The 21,044-nt window shown below is 41.2% G+C and overlaps 1 protein-coding gene across 18 annotated transcripts in view; it reads right to left on the reverse strand.

Annotated features, from left to right (window-relative positions):
* Magi1 (membrane associated guanylate kinase, WW and PDZ domain containing 1) overlaps positions 1-21,044 on the reverse strand; it is a 612,472-nt gene that overhangs the window by 244,498 nt on the left and 346,930 nt on the right. For all 18 annotated transcript variants that reach the window (XM_040737556.1, XM_040737555.1, XM_040737552.1 and 15 more), the window contains exon 2: positions 11,013-11,129. In XM_040737556.1, the coding sequence (XP_040593490.1) occupies positions 11,013-11,129 (117 nt within the window). The remainder of the gene's footprint in view (positions 1-11,012; positions 11,130-21,044) is intronic.

Below are 21,044 nucleotides of genomic sequence, written 5' to 3' on the forward strand. Positions count from 1 at the left end.
TCCTAGGTATACCCTTCACATGGTGTCCATAATAAACTACATTCAACAGTTGGCTCTACATCTAAAAGGACCCACAGCTTCCAAAAACAGGCACCACACTGGGGAGCAGCTGTTTATGGTATGAGTAAGGAGACTTCTGTCATAACAAACAGAACCCTGACTCTTTTTTTTTTTTTTTTTTTTTTTTGAGTCTAGCTCTGGTTGTCCTGGAACTCACTACTTAGATCAGAAAGATCTCAAATTCACAAGAATTCCAAAGGGCTTAGTGATGCACACCTTTAATCCCAGCATTTGGGAGGCAGAGGCAGGCAGATCTCTGAGAGTTTGAGACCAGCCTGGTCTACATAGTGAGTTCCAGGACAGCCAGGACTACAGAGTGAGACCTTGTAAACAAACAAAGAAACAACAACAAAAAACAAAGAAGCAAAGAATTCTGCCTTTGCCTCCAAGTGCTGGGATTAAAGTCATGTACCACCACACCTAATTATTTAGTGAGATGAATTAAGAAGAATTTGGGCTTTTATTTTTGGGTCAAAGCCATGGCAGGGTCAAGTTCAAGTCCAGTCAACACAGTGGTATTCTCTAACGTCAGCGTTGGCAGCTAGGAAGTTAGCCACATGAAAATCGGCAACTAGTGCTTGTGACTGTGGAGAACTTCAGGTAGTTAGTTCTGCACTGCAGAATTCAGCAAAGATAGTGGTCAATTAGAATACAAAGGGAGCACCTTCCACAGACTCATAAAGGAATTCATGATCAGGATGGAATTTCTGTGGAGGTGGTAATGGAGTCACCAATATTTATCAGGGGCTATTTGTAGAAGAAAAAAATTAAAACTTAAGACACTTAGCTCAAGATTTGCTTTCCAGTGTCCAGTACAAATGGCTACAGATTTTGTTCTAAGTGTGATTTTTGATTGGCTAGATGGGAACTAAGTGGTGTTTGGAAAAACCACTGACAGACTTCTAGTGCTGAGAAAGATCAGAAAAAATGTTCCCAACAGTAAAGCCAACCTTCCCATGGTAATCTCAAACTATGGGGAAATGTAATCTAGATCCAGACTGAAACAGGTCTACCTGTCTTGGGTGGTTTGAGTCTGATAAGCTGGGCCAGCATGTCCGTGCTTCCCAGCTTGCCACAGTGTGGGATCCACAGACCTGGTTCAGAACCAGGGTGGTGTTTAAATTTTGTACAGTAAATAAAGTATTAAAAAGAGAAAGAATGAAGAACTCTTATAATTGGGTTTCTGATAAATCTGAAGCAGATATTACCTGGATAACACACAATGTCACAATATTTAGAAAGCATCTCTGAGACATGTGCTTCCAAAGTGAGTGGCAATTTTATTCCACTCTCTCTCAAATTGAGCATCCAGCAGAGGATCCACTATAGATCTACAACTTAGAGGTGGTGATATTTTAAGCAACTTATTTAACTTTGAATATGGAAAGCAACAAATGGTATCCTGTTGTAGGACCATCAGGAGAAGACTAGACTGTAGAGGAGTAAAACCTGGCATATGAAGCATCAAGCACAAACTCATAATATAGTTATCTTCTACGAATACTTTTATATTAATCTAGAATCTCATTAGCAAATCTTTAGAACTGACTCAAAATGATTATTTCTAACTAATTTTCTAGGTAGGCATACTAATGATGAAACTAGAGTTATGAGTGGGAATGGAGTGCTAGCGTTTCAGTCCTATTGTACAAGAATAAGAAAGTGAACTTCATTAGCCTTAGTGTCCTTGTTTGTAAAAGGACAGCAGTATAACAGAAGTACCTGACTTCATAGGAGTTCTGCAATGACGACACAAAACACTATAACTAGAACATTTCAGATAAACTTGTTATTCCACAATAGATTTTTATTTCACACTATGCACATCTCCCAGAAAGTCTTTGCTTCATGACCTATCACAGTGCTCACCAAATTTCAGCTCTAGGGCAGTCTAAAGACTACAGGAAGAAATGAGGCCCACATGGAGCACATACACCCCTTTTCTCCCAAACAATAATTGGTTAATTTATTTCTATTGGGGGTGGTTTGATTTCCTTTTAAGAATACTTTATCTGGGAGTAATTCTAAATTTATAAAATCAAAAGAATAAAAACGATACAAAGGATACCATATGCCCTCTCTCAGATTCATCACTGTTAACAGTTCTGCCTGGTGGCCTGTTATTTGTTCTCTCTCTCCCTTTCCGTGCAGGCAATATATTTCCAGTTGTTTTTTCTCTTTTGTGAAGAATTGACATTAGTTGTATTCACCCTGGCCATCTACCCATAAATACTTCAGTGCACATTTTCAGACAGAAGTAATAACAGTTAATTATAAGTGAAGGGAGGAGTCTTCCTGGAGATTAATATAGGGCTGCATGTGCTGTGTTAGTCCTGCTACCATCCCAGGAAACTGCCTAATTTTAAATGCAGTATGCCATTCATTAATATAACAATTTCATTCACATTATGATTAAAATAGAACAATAGACATTGTCTAGTCTAAATTGAATAAAATCATACTACGTAGCTTATTTTACACCTCAATTTTACATGTGTGTCAGTGTGTTATGTGCATTGTGTGTGTGTGTACAGGTGAGTGTGCATGTGTGTAAGTAAGCATGAGGGCACGCTGTGTGTGAGTGCAGCTAACTGTGTGCCACGGTGTGCGTGAAGAGGTCAAAGGGCAACTTTCAGAAAGGTTTTCCTCCCAATATGGCTCCCAGGGATTGAACTCAGGTCCTAGAAACATTCATGACAAGCGTTTTATTGGCTGAGCCATCTTGCCAGCCCAGTAGTTTCTACAACTGTGTGTTGAAGCACGTATAGGGTCCTGTAACTGAAGGTGGAGAATATGAAACTTTTGGCAATAGTAAAGGGGTTCTGGATATGCAATGGTGAACAATTAAACCCAAACATACACCAAATCTGCGGTGTCTGTGGCGTGCTCTCCCATGCCTCACTTTGCCACTTCACTGTAGCCTCTGTTCTGAGCATGTAAGTGCAACTTTGCACTGAGCGTGCTGTCAGCCCATATGACAGCAGTAACACTGTCTACGGGAGCTTGGCTCAAATATGCAAAGCTAGAAGACATAAACTACAGCATTTTTACTGTTCACAGGAGGTTTTCTGCCCTTACAGGAACATAATTTAGTCATACAAAACAAAAAGCCTTCTAAATTTTCCCTACTGTCATTCCTCAGCATCTATCAAATCGGTGTCTTTGGATGATATTGTGCTAAACTGTTTGATTTTTTAAATTACTGTTTGAGCTGCTCACTTGACTTTCATAAAAAGGTGGTTCAATGAATTTTGGTTTGAGATTAGCTCAGAGATTAAAACTTCCAGAAATGGTACTGAATAGTACCATTCTATGCTCTGTTGTACTATGTACTTGTGTGAAGCAGCACCCCAGCACTCACCAACATAAGATCAGGCTGCCAATCAACTCTCAAAGACATGGAAAATGCTCTATGTCCTGCATTATCAAATAGTTACCAAAGATGTAAGTCATTGTGCATGTATGGACAACCACATCCATCTTGTTTAGGCAAGTTTGTTTAAATCTTTAGTAAATGAAAAAATTATATATACATACATATATGTGTGTGTATATAAAATGATTGCCTTAAAATTATTTGCTTTAATGAATTATTCTCAACAAATGCTAATCTGTATACTTTATATATCTATGTAATTTTTCTCAGTGGTTGTGGATGAAAATTGTTTGAGAACCCCTGACTTATATGATGGCCTATCTTAAATTTTATCGTGTGTGTGTGCACGTGCACGTGTGTGTTTGTGTGTGTTATTTTTGTTTGTTTTGGAGACAGGGTCTCATGCAGTCTAGGTTAGGCTCAAACTCCCTGGACTCTATGCTGCTAAGTGCATCTATGCTACTGCTGCAGCTGCTGGCACCATCCGTCACTGACAGTAGAACCCTGCCTTCTTACCTTTTCAGCATGCCCTGAAGACCAGCACTCTCCAGGCCTTGAGCACCAGGTTGAAACTAGCAGTGCCTCCAGCCTGTGGACTGAGAAGCCACAGACTGTGAGCCTCTGCAGAGTGCAAACAGCCCACTGCTGGACAACCCAGCCAATGTGTAAGCCATCCTATTACTTCCCTTTGTAAGTTTATATTAATTCCATTGATTCTAATCCTGACTAATATAATCACCATGTCCAGTTTTGTGCAGGGCTAGGGATCAAACCCAAAGGGTAGGAGTGGGGAGCTCATGAATGCTAGGAGAGAACTCAGCAGACACACACCCGGCACTTGTTTCCACCAAACACACTTGATACAAGGAGAATTTGTGTAAAATACACTGCATTTTATTCTGTTGACTTATATATTTTTTTGAAAAACTAAGTCTTCTCTGACATAATAGGTGGTAAGGACACTATGGAAACTCTAATGTAGCTTCAAAAATTACTGTGAAAATGGCTTTATAATTGTAACAAATCTTGATGGAAAATGTCAGCTAAAATTATAAAGCAATTAAATAAATTAGCACGGCTGCCAAATAGATACATTAGGATCCTGGACTGAGCCAAGGCCTAATCCATATGTTACTGAGAGGAGACGGCTTACGATTCAGTACATACATTTAAGAAACTGATTTTCAAGATGACAACAGGCAAAGAAGCAAAACCAGAGCTTGGAATCTGGTTGTGGTGCGATGAGTTTCTACTTGAGTTCCGTCCCTAATAAACTGGGTACCAACACACACCACTGACTGGCTCTGTCTACCTCTCTTGCTACACACACTAACATTACAATAGTAACAAACCACATCTCATTCTCAGAAAAGGCTTCATACAGAGGACAGTGACCTCCTCTCATCCCAGCCTCTGTCACAGGACCAAACAGCAAGAAGGCTCTTCCTGGATTCAGATACCTTGGTACCTCCAGTCCTGAGTTATACCTTTTTTTCTTTAGATCCCCTAGTCCAGAGTGTTTCTGAGATAGCTAAAGCCTAAAGGGAACTTGAAAATGAGCAACAATGCTAAATTTGGAAGTTCATGTCAGTAGAAGAACTGATCTCAATGGAAGGCCTTCAGATACAAGGTCCCAGGCCTGTGTAACATTCTCACACTGCAACACATTATTATCATCTACAAAGTAGATGTACAGCACAACTGAATTAAAAAAAAAAACAAGCAAAAACATTTCAGGATATAAGCTTATGATTTTGTGCCAGGCTGGGACATTCACAGCTATCCCAAGACACATAAGGTCTGTGGGTCCCAGGTTGGTCACACTTGCCAGGTGACCTGGGAAGAGGGGGGCTCACTTTTGGGTGCTTATGCACTACTCAGAAGCATCCATGAAAAGAGTGAATGATGGAGCCCCACACAGCATGGCAAAACTGCTAACTGGAAGAGGTGCTGGCCTCTCAGCTTCTTCCAGCAGGATGGCCCAAAGAATCAGCATCTCCTTGTCAAGCACCAATGACACAGAGGCAGTGAGGGAGTACAGGGGAGTAGAGTGAAATCTAAATGGTAGTTTGTGGTGATGCTTTTCTGTACATTACCATACCACTTGCTAAATGAACTAGCTGATAAGGCAGGTTAAAGGTTAAAACACACACACAAACACAAGTGCAAGCACAGAGAGAGAGAGAGAGAGAGAGAGAGAGAGAGAGAGAGAGAGAGAGAGAGAGAGAGAGAGAGAGAGAGAGAGAGAGAATCTGAGAATCTAAAAATCTAAGAATCTGTCTGTACTTTAGGTCCATGAGAGCTTATGTACCCGAGAGTTAGACATGACAATATAGACAGATGATCTATACAAATTATACAAATCACAACAGAGCACCTGTGACACAGAAAGAGTCACAAAATTAAGTGACTATCAATATCAATGTTATGAATCAGGCTAGACTTTGCAAAGAGCAAAAAGAAATTCTTTTAATTTTAGGCAGTGCATTGATTAGATGATAACAGTCATGATAGTGCTCAGGTGCTCACAGACCTCTCTACAAGCTCCAATCAGAACCACTTCATCAACATCAAACATAACCCGAACACAGACCACAGACACGCATTCCAGAAGACGTCCAGCATCAGCTTCTTTGCTTCTGGTCTACTCTATTATTAGCTCTAATTATTAGAAACCATGGCAGAATGGGCTGATTTCAGACAAGCCATAGAGGAAACAACATTGCATAAGAGAAAACTATAGGTTCAAATAGTTCCCAGAGTAATGCACAGAGCAAAATAAACAAATAAATAAATAAATAAATAAAAATAACAACAAAAGGTCAATGTTGGCAGATGTTCAACTGTCTATCTGAATATGGCACCTCTTTAAATAAAGACCAGGGTCACCTGTTTATCACATCAAATTTCAAATGTCTTGGAGATCAAACACAATCTCTTTATAAACTGCTTTAAGTTAATGATCAGTGCCTCTTAGGCAGGTCACAATGGTCTCAGTATCACAGAGAGTCTTGATCAACAACACATTAAGCTATAAAACAGGTTCCTCTTCTCCTTCTCTCTTTCAGGAGACATTTGTTTTCTGCGTGGAAAAAATGAGCCCCTCAGAGCAGAGCCCCAAAAGAGGGGAGGCAGGATGGGGGGGTACTCGGAATTCCAGAGAGGCGACATTGCTGAATGAGCCACGAGCTGCATCTTGGATCTCACTTTGACAGCAGTGGCCCGGCAAATGACAAGCCCTGTCAGGTAAGGTATTTATCCTCACATGGAATGCGGCTACTCCAAAGCAACAATCTCAGATGCTGTCACATCAACGAAGACAGGAAGTCAGAAAACAGGGAGGCTATCATTGAGGGAGGTACAGCAATAGAGACTGTAATTAAGAGCTGCTGCATAGGGCTCCATGTTTAGGATTGTTTGGAGTACCTGCCAGGTCACCAAAGAAGGCCTTACCAGCCAATCTCGGAGGGAAGTGACCTTCTGAGCAGCCTCTCAACCTTGAAGTCTGTGGAAAAGCAGCTTTTAAAGGTTGTATATGCATAATCAAGGAAGAAAATCAATTAAGGAAAATAGCGAACTTTCCTCCATATTTTTTCCTTTGTTCATTCACTCAACAAATGGTTATCTTACTACCCAGGCGCCAGGTTAGAGGTGCAGACATCACTGTGGGAGACTTGGCAAAGTTAGATTCTAAAAGGGCAGACAGACACACAGTAGAAACCACAGCTCAGGACATAGTAGAGGGTGAGAGGCTTAGAGAGCCCTGACAAGGGCAGAACTGAAGAAGCAGAACTTCAAGGGAGAAGAGGCATCCAGGCTGAACCATGAAAGTAAGGAAGTGAGTAGAGAAAGCAATGTGTACATGTAGAAGAAGGTGCTTATATGCTGGAGACAGGAAGAAGTCTGGGTGGCTAAAGGCTGCATGTGTCTCAGGAGAGCTACAAACAGGGCACAAGACAAAATGGTACACTTAGAATATGATATCATGTGCACGAGTGTGTGTGTGTGAGCGACTGCATCACATGGTTCTCATGTATAAGCTACAGTGTTGGAGAGTCAGGAGATTGTTCATGCCTACAAGAACTTAGAAAATGATGAGATACTGTGTGTGCATGTGTGACTACATTACATAGTTCTCAAGTGTGAGATGGAGCATTATACAGAGTCAGGAGAATGGTCAGGCCTACAAGAACCTCATAAGCCTCCCCTACCTGAGAGACACTAGTTGAGCTTAGACCTCTACCTTCCATTTCAAGAGCATCAAAGGGGTTCTATGAGCTGCAGGAGGCCACAGAGTTGGCAGAGCAACCTGTGTACTCACAAGCAGACTTCTGACTCCTTCTACACTTAGCTCTCTTTTCTGTACTCTTTTTCTTCCTAGGGAGGTGGAGTGATTTTCAGTGGTAAATATAATTAAGTTCTACCACGACAACTTTTTCCTTCTACTGTAAGAACCAAGTTCTTGAATAAAGAGAAAAATAAAAGGGAGAATAGCTGCAACAAAAATAGCCCTGTATATGAAGGCTTTAAATGGGTGACGCGGATGGTATGTGAATTATACCTCAACGAAACTGCTGGAAATTAAAAAATAATAACCACAGTGGTGGGTGAGAAGTGAGCAGCATAGTATTAGCAAGAGTGACTGTGTGGAAATGTAGTTGTTCTCTGCTTACCAGTAAAACAGACTATTGCCATGCATAGGACTGAGTTCTAAGCTGCGACATCCATCACAATACACATGCTGAGGATGTCAAGATGACTAGGGACTAGGGGAGCTTTAGCTCTTCATTTCCAGTGGTCAATATATCTTCTGCAAGGTGGAGAACAGATAATCAACCCGCACTGGCAGACACGTGCTCATGAGGTCACCCTTCTACACACTGAGGTCAGGGAGTATCAGCCAATGGAGGTTCTGGAAAGCAACAGATCCCAGGAACTTTTGTTCCTATTATAACACAAGGAGGATTGATTCTCCCAATCAAGGACTTAGACAGCCATTCACACAGGGCACTGGTAAAGAAAGATCCCTGCTTTGCCAGGCATAGGGCCAAAGGGTCAAAATAAACACACATGAGGACAGACTACTCCAAGCCTGCCACAGAATCCTATATCACCCTAGCTAACAACCACATCATGGGCAGGGGAGGTAGCTCAGTAGGCAAAGTGGTTGCTAGACAACCATGAGGGCCTGTACTCACAGTTTAGGAAGCTAGATGTGGTGACACAGGCTTGTAATTCTAGTCTAGAGTAGGTGGAGACATGTGAACTCCTGTGACTCTAGGCAGCCAGCCAAGTTTCAATCGTAAGCCTCAAGTCCCAGTGACAGAACCAAGGTTTCAGCACCGGAGGAATGGCATCAAAAATTGACATCTGGACTCTACCCACATGTGCATGTGGGTATACACACATGCATAACATATACATGTACATATATGTACATATACATACATACAGAGCACAACAGGCATAGAAATAGCCCTCTTTTTCTGCCATTTTATAATCGGATAGGTGCACTGAATTCTGATATATTTTCTTTTTCAGGCCAAATGTCAATTTCAATTTCCAAATTCCTGATCTACTAGTTTTGTACAATTAGGACATCAATACCAAGTGGTTTTTTTCAAGCAAAGGCAAACATTATTTTTCCATTGTTTTAAAAAAAAACTGAGGTCATTTTGGACCTACTTCCTAAACAGTGACACACTTAAAATCAAGCCATTTAGCTCACAGTCAGGTCCAAGAGATCAGTGGGGCGGAAATGGGAAAGCGTGCCAAAAATGTAACCATGGTAACACCACAGATGCATCAAGCAATGGTGTGATCATTTGCTTCATCCCCATTTCTTAAAGTGGAATCTAAGTAGGGGGAAAAATTACTTGGAGAACAATCATGAGTCTGCAATTACTGAATTCTGCCAAGTTGCATTCAACTTGCAACTATAACTTACAGACACTCATGGGACAGCTAAGAAATGGCCCTAGAAGGTTCAAGACTCAACAAGATGAGCATCTGCTTGAAGTCCCCGTGACTCTGTTTCCTCCTTTGCTTTGCTTTCAGAGGCTTGGTATATATAGCACGGGCCCCAGTGTGACAGAGGTGAACCATGCTGGGTCATACAGCCTCAGTTCTGTTACCCAGAGTCACATTCTCACTCCAAACTGTGTTACAAGATCAATAGAGACGGGATTAAAATCCCTACCCCAGTTGCAAGATTAGAATTAGGAACTGCAATTAATCTAAATATATATGAAACCATTCAGGTATATTATTGGGATTAAAGTTTTCAATCCAATATGGAAAAGCTGAAATGAGTGAGGGCAACTAAGTCACGTTAACATGTCACCTTTTCTATGTCAAATGCAGCTGCCAGAGAGTAAAGAGGGGACTACGGAATGCTGTCCCAAGCTTATTACAGTATTCCTCTTCTCCGCAGAGCCTCAACTTACTACCAAGTAAAATGGAGGGCAGCAGATTATTCTAGAAACTTATTTCCTAAGGTTCTCAAATCTATGCAAAGCCTTTGGTTAGTTACACTTGTGGCTTTATAGGAGTACCAGCAAAGACTGGCAGTCTAGCATATTACTTACAAAGTATTATATTTCTAGACAACAGACCACAGTAAAAGGAGGACTTTGCGGATAGTATGCTTTTTGTGGATAGCATTCTTCTCTAGGAGGCAGTGTCTTAAAAACTCATTCAAACATCAAAGAACTAAATGACAGAAACCAGAAAGTAAAATTCCCAGTAATAAGAACAAGATGACTCTTTCCTTGAGGTGTAAATGAAATCAAATAAATGCCATGTCTTCCCAAGAGGCAGAGGTAAGGTCAGCCTGTTCATGGACACGGTGTGTTCATGTCCCACTCGAAGGCAATTGTCCATTTATCCACTCATAGATCAACACACTGCCTGCTTGTCCTTAAGCCCAAAGGTCTTCCTTTCAGAGGCCTGACGTTCTGTATCTTGCTTGTTCAAATCTGATTGCCTTGAATGGTTTTTAGAATTTGCAGTTTTTAATCTGTCAAAATCTGTTCTTCCTACAATCCAGACTTGGGAACTTTGTTGTATGGAAGGAAGGCGGAGGGAAGGAGCATGTACTGTGGTATTCCCTCCACTGAGGGCCATTAAAGACACAGTGGCCTCTAGCCAGGTCAGTCTGAGGGTCTCTGCCTGACTCACTCCATTAAACATAACAATGGCTCCATCTCTAGAGGCTTCACCGTGCCAAGGCTTTACAAACTGCCTACTGACTTCAGCCCATTTATACTTCACAGTAGTTTCATGAAGCTGGCATGACTGACATGTTTACACAGATCAGACGGTGAGCCCACAAAAGGTAGAGAATTTGTCCAGCATTTAAAACTAGTAAGCAGCAGAAACAAATGGAAATCCAGTCACACAGCTACACCATGACATCATGCTGTCTGTTCCACTGTCAACCATCATTTGCTTTAGTTAGGGCATCATTAGGTGGACATGCCCGAACCATCGGCTGAGCTTCTTTCTCCTCTCTTCACACACATGCGAGCACACACACTCACACACCAGCAGTGAGACACTAAAGCTGGCTACTTACAAGGCACGGCATGGCGGTAGAGGTTGTCCCTTATGGTCTGCTGGAGCTCATGATCCGGAGACCCCTTCTGGAACCGCTGGTTGAGGAAGTGTCGCAGGTCCTTGTTGAGCCTTCCTCCTGCAGGAAATACATAAAACAGACAGAGCACATCAACAAGAGAGGGCTTTCTGTCAGAGCTGGGTGTGAGAAAGCAGCATCCAGCAAACCCAGCCCACAGACCCTCAGCCACTGGGAGGAAGTGCTTCCTTTCCCTCTGCAGGGGAAAAGCCTGAAGAATGCAACAAAGAGAAAACAGCAAGGAAGCAACCAAGGTGTGGGCCTCATCACATGCAATACTAGAAAGCTAAACAAAGGGGAATTTCCTCCAGTCTTTACATTGAAATGGGTGCCAGTGACAGTCACAGACACTCCCACAGGGAGAACAAACCACTGAAACTGCCAAGAGGATAGGCCAGCAGTAACTGTCAAATTATAAAGCAGTCTTCACCTCTTCACCAGTTACACTTGCAAGCCTGTTCAGAACTCCAGTATAATTTATTATAGCAAAAACAAAAAAATAAAAATAAAAGCAAGCAAAGAAGCAACGTAGAAACAACAAAAAGGAACTGATTCAGTTCCACCCGAATAGTAACTGCTAAGTGTATATGAGATACACCTCCACATACCAGTTGCAGGGAGGAAGCTTGGAAAATAGCCTTCAAGGTCTGAACCCTGTTTGCATTTTGTTGTTGTTGTTTTTTTGTTTTTCAAGACAGAGTTTCTCTGTGACTTTGGAGGCTGTCCTGGACCTAGCTTTTGTAGCCCAGGTTGGTCTCGAACTCACAGATATTCGCCTGCCTCTGCCTCCCGAGTGCTGGGATTAAGGTTGTACACCACCAATGCCCGGCATTTCCCCCCCCCCTGTTTGCATTTTTAAACTTTATTTAACTGGTATGTAAAGGCAGAAAAAAATTTATATCTTAAGTATATAGGGGTGTGTCATGTAATGTTTGAACATAGGTATACACTGCACAATGGTTAAGGTAGCTATCGCTTGCATACAGTGAAAACTTTCAAAATCCTTCCTTCTATCTTTTAAAAAACCTCTCCCCTTGCACTTCCACTGGCAAACACCATTCTCTAGCACTCTACTTGGAATTAGTACTAAATCAGCTTTTGTATTCCGTGCATGAGCAAGATGATGGTGTCTGTCTTTACGACTCTTTCTGTGTGTGTGTGTGGGGGGGGATTCTAAATAGGAAATGGACAGAGGCACAGTTCAGGCAGTTTGAGACTAGATTCAATCCCCAGAATCAAACAGAAACAATAAAATATATAAACTACAAAATAAAAAAGAGAGAACACATAGTCATTAAAAAAAAAAAGAGCCATTTCTTTTAGAGTAAAAGACTCAAGCAGAAAAAGGAGAGATCCCAGTCTTCATTTTACGGATACATAAATATTGACATGTACATCTCAATATCCTCCACAACCTTTCAAACGTGAGACACACATTGCTTCTTTAATGTTGTTTGAGACACAGTTAATCGTGTCGTCATTTCCCTGAAATCTTATATACTTAATACAACAAAAGTTTTCAATGTTGCAAAAGCATGTCATAGGAGGGAAAATTTTAAAGAATTGTAAAAGAGATGGATAAAGATGCTACAGAGATGGCTTTTAAAAATTAACAAGAATAAGGTTGTCTTTCCAGCTGGACGGTGGTGGTGCAGACTTGAATCCCAGCACTCGGGGGCAGAGGCTGTGGCTGAGTGGATACCATATGCTACGCACTGTGCTAGATGCTTTGTTCCCAATTTCATGAGGGGGTCATACAAAAATAATAGGTCAAATGTTGGCAGCGAACAAACAAAAGTCCAGGTATGCATCCAGCTCCATTATTCATGGCTCCTGAGCCTGTCTTCTCTGGCTCGTAAAAATAGAACAATGATATAATAGCAGCTGCATCACGTGGCCGCTGTAAACAGCAGAGGAGATGACACGCCAGCACAGTGCAGGGCAGAGTGGAAGCACTTAACGAAAGACAAAAGTTGTAATCACTGCGGTGTCAAGTGGACGATGTCTGAGGTGAGGGGGAGAAGAATAAAAACTAGTGCAAACATGAATTATCATTCCTTCTGAAAAAAACCACATAAATATGAATGTTATTCAAATGGGTTAGAGATAACAGGAGACAAAGCACAAGGCAGTAGAGTTTGGATTTCCAGAGCTTCTAGAAATTGGTGAAAGTCTTTAGTGGGGTCTTAGGTAAACTGGGGCTGAGGTTCAGGACAGAATGCTTACTGGTAAATCACTGGTGGATGTGATAGTTACACTTGCTAAACTCTAGGCCAGGTGTAAGACACTCTTGAATGACACTGGAAGAATAATGTTTGCCATTGCCTACAGTCTAGGTGGTTCTTGACATGAAAAAGTCTTATGAAAATACTGACATGACAAAGACATTGACAGGGCAGTGAGGTAGTTCAGTGGACAAAGGTGTTTGCTGCCAAGTCTGAGTTCAGTCCCTAGAACCCACGTGGTAGGAGAGAACTAACTGCTGTCCCCTAACACGTTTTCCATGGCATTGTACTCTCATGTACACGCACACATGCATGCAAAAATAAAAATTTAAGAGGCACTGAACACTATTTGAGTTTGAGCTATGAGTAGCAAAGAGGTCTGTGATATCTAAATATACCTTTAGGGTCCAAAACAAATTCCAGAGAACACATGGGATACATTAGTTCTTTCCCTATATGTAACCCAGATGCATATATCGATAGGCACCATCAAGATAAATCAGGTTTTCAGATGGGATGACATTAGCAAGACTCTGATGAATTATCTTTGATCTTAGGCTCCAACTACACAAGCCAGTTATAGTTTACGGCCATCAGACCGAAACTCCTCTCTTCTGTGAATGTGCAAAGGGCAGGGTTAACTATGCAGCCAGTTAACATTTACTCTGCATTCCCTGACATTTGGATGAGAAAAGCTTCCACCTTCACATTCCATTAAGAATACTGTACTTTGGGCATCTAATCTCAAATTAATTGCTAATTATTCAGGACATGTCAGTAAATCTTTTCCTAATTGTCAAGGGCATTGAGCCAATGAAATAATAAATTGTACAGTAGATAAATAATAAACTGTAAGTATGTCGCAGCTTCTTTACTTTCATTCAAATTTAAGATTTGTTTTGTAAATGGAAGAAAGAACAGAAGGCAGAAGTATGTAGAGCTTTACCCAAGAAAAAAGTTCAGACTAGGGCTGGGGAGATGCTCAGTGAGTAAAGTGTTTGCTCTGCAAACATGACCTGGGTTCAAATCCCCAGCACCCACATAAAAAGCTGCCTGTGGCAGAATAAACCTGCAATCAAAGTGCAGGGCAGACAGAGATCAGTGGATTCCTGGATCTTACTGGGCAGCCAGAATAGTCAAAGTGGTTTGATGAGAGACCCTGTCTCAAAGAAATGAGAAGGGAAGGCTGGTGTGGTAGTGTATGACTATAACCTCAGCGCTCAGGAGGCAGAGGCAGGTGGATTTCTGTAAGATTGAGGCCAGCCTGATTTACAGAGTGAATTCCAAGACAGCCTCCAAAGCTACAGAGAAACCATGTCTCAAAAAACTTATACACACAAACCCTCTGGAAACCAACTAAAGAAGTTACTTAAAGTCAGCTTCTCATCTCCACACACAGACATCCATGTGAACAGGTGTAATGTCCACCCGAACGAACACACACACACACACACACACACACACACACACACACGGTCAGAGATCACTGCAAGAAGTTCTAAATTTTAAAAGACAACAATAGAGTTTAGACTCTACTTGAATTGCTATTACTTTATATCTGTATATTTTATCAATATATAGGAATTCTGTATCTTTTAACTTTCCAAATATATCTTTGTATTTTTCCATTGAATTTTATGAAGTTTAATGATTATTAATATAGCATCTTAATATTGTATAAGGTGGGGATGGAGAGATGGCTTGGAGGTTAAGGGCATTGACTGTTCTTCCAGAGAACCTGAGTTCAATTCTCAGCAACCACATGGTGGCTCACAACCATCTATAATGAGATCTTGTGCCCTCTTCTGGCCTGCAAGCACGTATGCAGACAGAACACTGTATACATAATAATAAATAAATAAATCTTTAAAAAAAAACAGAAAAAATATTGTATAAGGTTCCGTTTTCAACACACCAAAATTCATTTTCCTTCACATAAAAAGCAAGGCATTTTTCAATACAAACCATGTAGCTATAAATGTTAGTGGGATGACATGAAGTCAAGAAACTGATTTCCATGGAGCGGAAGCCTCGTCTGCAAGCAAGTGCATGATGTGAGGGGCTCCAATGGTGTGTTTGAGGACATATTTCGTGGACAGAATAGATACTCATGCTATTTTCCTATATGTTTTAGGCAACTATAAATCATGCAATAAAATATAGTTTGTAAGAAAGAGGACAGGATTGTTATTAACACTGGCCAAGCCACTATGACCGTCAACTATGTCATTTGTGTCAGAGAATATCAACATGGTGTTTGTTATTCATGTTTCTTTCTAACATTTTTTTCCCAACATTTCTCTCATTTGTAAAAGAAATATAATTATTTAGGAGTTAGTGTTAAGTAAGAAAGAGTCTCAGTTGGAGATGTTCAAAAAGTTCTGGAAGTGGAGGGTAGTGATAGATGAACAGTAATGTGATTGAATTTGATGCAAAAATACTCTCCTTGAAGATGGCTAAAATGAAGTCTTATATATGTTTTACCATAATAACTAAGCTACATAAATTATCAACCTTATATAAATTATCAACAAGCCAGTCACAAGAGGCACATACCTGTAGTCTCAACACTTAAAGGTTGAAGCTGAAGTATAACAAGTTCAAAAACTACCTGAGCGGCATAGTGACATCCTGTCACCAAAAAAATTTACATTTTATGTGTGAGGGTGTTTTGTCTGTCAGTATGTATGTCTGTGGATCACATATTTATGGAAGCCAGGAAAGAATGTTGGACCTCTGGAACTGGTCTCATGGGTACTAGGATTCAAACCTGGGTCCTCTGGAAGAGCAGCCAGTGCTCCTGACTGATAGATGGTTGAGACATCTCTCCACCCCGTCAATATTTGAAAATATAAATATAAATATAGAAATGTTTGAAAATATAAAGATATAAACAAAGTAAAACTACTGTAGCCTCTTTTGCACACTTTTATTAATTTCATTTATTTTTGCCCTGTGTATGGATACATATATACTCAAACCATAATAGCTGTACAGACATATGTATCCTTGGATTACAACAAATACTCTTATATCATGCCTATACACATGAGCAAAATGCATCAACACATTCAGTAGAAATTTATTAAATGCCTACAGACAAAAATGCTATGAACCCTGAGGATATGCTGCCCCTAAGCAGGAAGTGGCACTAACATATAAGGCAGGGATAGCCCATGGATACAGCAACTGTTAAGAGGGCAACTAATGAGATAAAGGAAGGTAGTCCCTCCTGCAAAGCATGGAGGAAAGCATTCCAAGTAGGGGCAACAGCACATGTAGAGATTCAGAAGCAGCAAAGAGTAGGCCTGCGGGAAGAAGAGCACAGAGCGTCCTCAAGGAGGAGCATGGGTAGAGAGTGAAAAGGGCTTCATAGGTCATGACACATATTTTACTTGAGGGGCAAGAATAATGTGCCAAGACACTCCAGCCATAGCAGAGAAAGACATGGTATATATAAATTTTCAGGCGCAGTGGGCTGTGTAGTTGTAGGTGACAGGGAGAAGTCAGTATATCCACACTTGCTAAAAAAAGGAAAGGGCAGAGAGGATAGAAAGGTGTGATTTAATGCTGCAGCAGGTTGAGTGAAAAATGCCTCCCATAAGCTCATGAATTGAACACTCAATCCCTGGTCAGTGGCAGTTCTGGAAGGTTATGAAGCTTTAGGAAGCCCAGCCTTGTTAAATAAGCATGCCACTGGGGGGCGGGCTTTGAGGGTTTACAGCCTGGCCCTGCTTCCCCTTCTCTCTCTGCTTCCTGTGAGCAGATGAAATGTGATCTCTATGCTTGCCAGGCAAGTCTCAGCTCCTGATTCCACATCATGATGGACTCTGTTTAAGTCACAACAAATGCTGTTCTCCTCTAAGTTGCTAATTGGTCCCGGTATTTTATGACAGCAACAGAAAAGCAACAATGTTTTTCTTTTTAAACTGGCAATCACTGGGTCTCCCGACACACAGAATTCAGTTGATCCCTCTGAACTATGACCTAACTTGTCAGATCATAACCATGCATGGTGATTTATGCCCATATTTCATAACATTTTGTAGGCATCTGCAAAATATAATTGTGCTTTATAATGTCATATATTTTATCAATTCACCACAATCTATATATTTGTAGTTGAGTGCTATGCCACAGGCCTATAATTTTGGCATTTGGGAGGTGGAGGTAGCACCAGGTATTCAAGTTCATCCTTGGCTGTATAAAGAGTTTGAAACCAGCCTACATGAGATTGTGTATCAAAGGGGTTGATGACCAAAGGGGTTAAGACTGGGCTGGTTTAACCCCCAGAAACAGCTGACCTGACAAGGGGTAGCTCTTGAATCCCAGACTAATGCCTGGGAATCCAGCATGGGACTGATCAAGACCCCCTGAATGTGGGTGTCAGTGAGGAGGCCTAGGTAATCTATTGAGCCTTGGGTGGTAGATCAGTATTTATCTCAGGTATACAAATGGACTTTGGGCTCCCATCCAACAATGAGAGATGCACTCTCACCCTGGACTATTGGGGGAGGGTCTGGGCCCTGCCCTGGATGAAATGACAGACTGTGGACACCCCCATGGAGGGCCTCACCCTCCCTGGGGAAATGAGGGGCTATTGGAGGGGTTGGCGGGAGGGCATGGGAGGAGGGGAGGGAAAGGGAAAGGGACCTGGAATTGACATGTGAAGCAACTTTGTTTCTAATTTAAATTTAAATAAAAAAACAAAGGGACAGCATAATCTATCTGTATTTATTACTTATTCATGATCCTTGATGTAGTGATATTGGAACAATAAGCATGGCAATGTTTAAGGCTCTTGAAACAAATTCTCTCCAAACGACCAACAGTATTAGCTTCCCCACATCCCAAAAGATCTTTTATTTACTAGGTTTTTGAAGTTATATAACTAGTCCTCAAACCAGTCCTAACATTTTCCTGATGTTAGGTGCAAAGGCCCCAATTCTTATCCCCAACCCCACGGCAGTGGTGACAGATACTGTCCTAACAGGAAGGACTTTGGCCTGGTAAACAGAAGTAATCTCACAGGATAAACAAGTCTCAAGGCTGTGTCTGTTTACCAAAACCATCCTTAATCTTCCCACAAAGGTCAACTAGTAGGACAAAGACGTCTAACTTAGTCTGATTGGCCTGTATCAACTCAAAGACCCCACCCTGTCTTCACAAACAACCTTGAGTCTTCTACTGTTTTTGTTGTTCTCTCTACCCCTTTCCCCCTATAGCTTTGGCAGTTTGGTCCCAAGTATAGTTTTTTTTTTTTTCTACCCATGGAGCAGTCTAGTTCAGTAGTTCTGCTGGCCTCTACTTCCTATGTGCTGAGATTTCAGATGGGTATCACACCATAACTCTTCAAATGGTTCAAAATTGGTATAGAGATTAATCATGTATCAGACATTTGGATGCCCTACCTAATGCTACAAAGCCAATCTTAAGTACAAATTATTTTTGAAATTCTCTGCAAATGGAATTACTTGATACTCAAAAGTCATAACAATTTCTACTAAGATACAGAAAAAATTAAATATGAGTAATGTGACAAAGAATGTTGAGATGAGAACAGGTTTTCCCTTTTAATTACTTTCTCCTAATCTTGACAAACTGCTCTATATAGAAAGTTAATTTAGAGAATGGCCTATTGAGGAATAATGAATGACTGTCATTATCATGTGTATTTAACCAAAAAACAAAAGAAAACCCTAATACATTAAAAAAAAAACCCATACACATAAACTGGAACATTGAATATGCCAAGTCTTTATATAGTCACTTCACATTTCTTTACCAAAAAGAGCATTAAAGCAATGGCCCAAATAAGGATAGGCCACATTTTTCTATATAGGATGAAATTTAAGTACTTTGTCTCAGCCTTGAGAGCACATAGGCTCTACAAATATCCATTCTACCTTGGTGCTATGAAAGTTAACAGGGACCATATGCAAATAAGAATACTTTCCATCAAAACGGATTTACAAAAACCAGAGAGAGAGAGAGAGAGAGAGAGAGAGAGAGAGAGACAGAGAGAGAGAGAGAGAGAGAGAGAGAGACAGAGAGAGAGAGAGAGAGAGAAGGTGGGGCACACCTGTAACCCTAAACAGCAGGAGGAGGGGGAGGAGGACAGTGTGGGCTACATAGTGAGACCCTAACAAAAAAGACTTGGAAGAAGAAGGGGAGGGCGGGGTGGAGAAAGGCTAACAGACATGGTTTCAGATCTACAGCTAATGAATGAGCATCCTGGAAAGAAGCTGCTTCTAAAACTACCGACAATATCTCAATGAAATTTTATACTTCATTTAATTGCTGTACCATTAGCCCCTTAAAGGTCCACTCCTTCCCCATCTATTTGCTAGATCTAACATCCTGATAAATAACTACAACCCTCTAGAATGTATTCAGTTAACAAAACTTTGTTCTCCACCAAATGTGTGGGAACAACAGACCTTTGCCAGAGGCCCACTCCCCAACAGCCTAGGAGCAGGCAGATATAACACAATGTTTACTAAAAACATGTTTACTAAAAACAATACAGTGCCCGGAGCAATAAGTTCCTGATAAGGGCTCACCCACAGGAACCCTGACCTCGACCTTTTCCAGTGACTAACAGCCTCTTCCTGACCCCCACCCCCACCCCACTGCCACCTCTGGTGTCAGGGTATATAACCAGACAGGGGTAAGAAAGGGGGCTGAAGCTTTTCTTGAGGGAAGCCTTTCTTGGGAAGCTTTCTTGAGCCTTCTTGGAGCCTGTTTAAAGTTTTCTTTGAACCACCGGTGGGACTGGTCTCTGTGTCATCAATCCTGACACCCTCTGAACATTCTTGGATACAGGCAGCAAGGGCGTGGCAAAATGGAGAGGCTAAGAATGCCTTCAGATACAATCTGAGACCCACAGTTGAGATTCTGACATCTTCCTGGAACCTCCATCCTAATGTTTCCACCAAGGTATTTTTAAAATGCTTGATTTAGATGGGCTTGGTAGTGCATGCCTTTAATATTTGGGTGGCAGAAACATGCAGATCTCTGAGTTCAGGGCCAGCCTGGCCTACATAGAGAGTTCAATGATAGTAGGGGAACACAGAGAAGTCCTGTGTCTGTAGAAAAAGAACGAAAGAAAAAAGCTGATTTATAACTTTATCTCTTCTGTCAGCATAAAAACTCCACGATGCTATCTCAATGTTGAGACCCTGTAAGGGGAAACCTAAAGCTATGTTCCAGCATGAACCCTATCTTTCTATCTTTCATTCCTTTGATGCGGGGCTCTTTCTCTGGAAAGCAAGCTCCTCCTCTTTGGGTGACAGCCCTGCAACCCTAGGTGGATGGTTGGCAATTTGACAGGGACCTCTTTAGACACATGGAGGCTGAACTGTGATACAAAGACTACTGTTTGCTCAGGCATGTTTCTCCACAACTTCAAAAAGAAGAAGAAACACACAGTGAGCCTGTGATGCCAGAGAGGTGAAGAGTAAGTAGAACTATGTAAGCTGATGACATACAAGAAAACACTACTTACATTAAGCACCCCATGTGGACGCACACAAAACATTTTGTCAGCACATTAGAATAGAAAATCGGTTTATTATTATTTCCTGGCCACCTTTCCTATTCTTTTTGTCCCAGTGAATCTTTTTGTAGCAAATTTCATCTCACAGTGAGAAGAAACTTGAATTAAGCATGGAAAGAAAAGCAAACTCAGGTTTAAACTTTATCGTCTGCAGTTTTTCATTACTTACAGGCTTTATGTTCCCTACATTTA

This window comes from Mesocricetus auratus, unplaced genomic scaffold, assembly GCF_017639785.1.
Source record: "Mesocricetus auratus isolate SY011 unplaced genomic scaffold, BCM_Maur_2.0 Super-Scaffold_100676, whole genome shotgun sequence".
NCBI classification, from domain to species: Eukaryota; Metazoa; Chordata; class Mammalia; order Rodentia; family Cricetidae; genus Mesocricetus; species Mesocricetus auratus.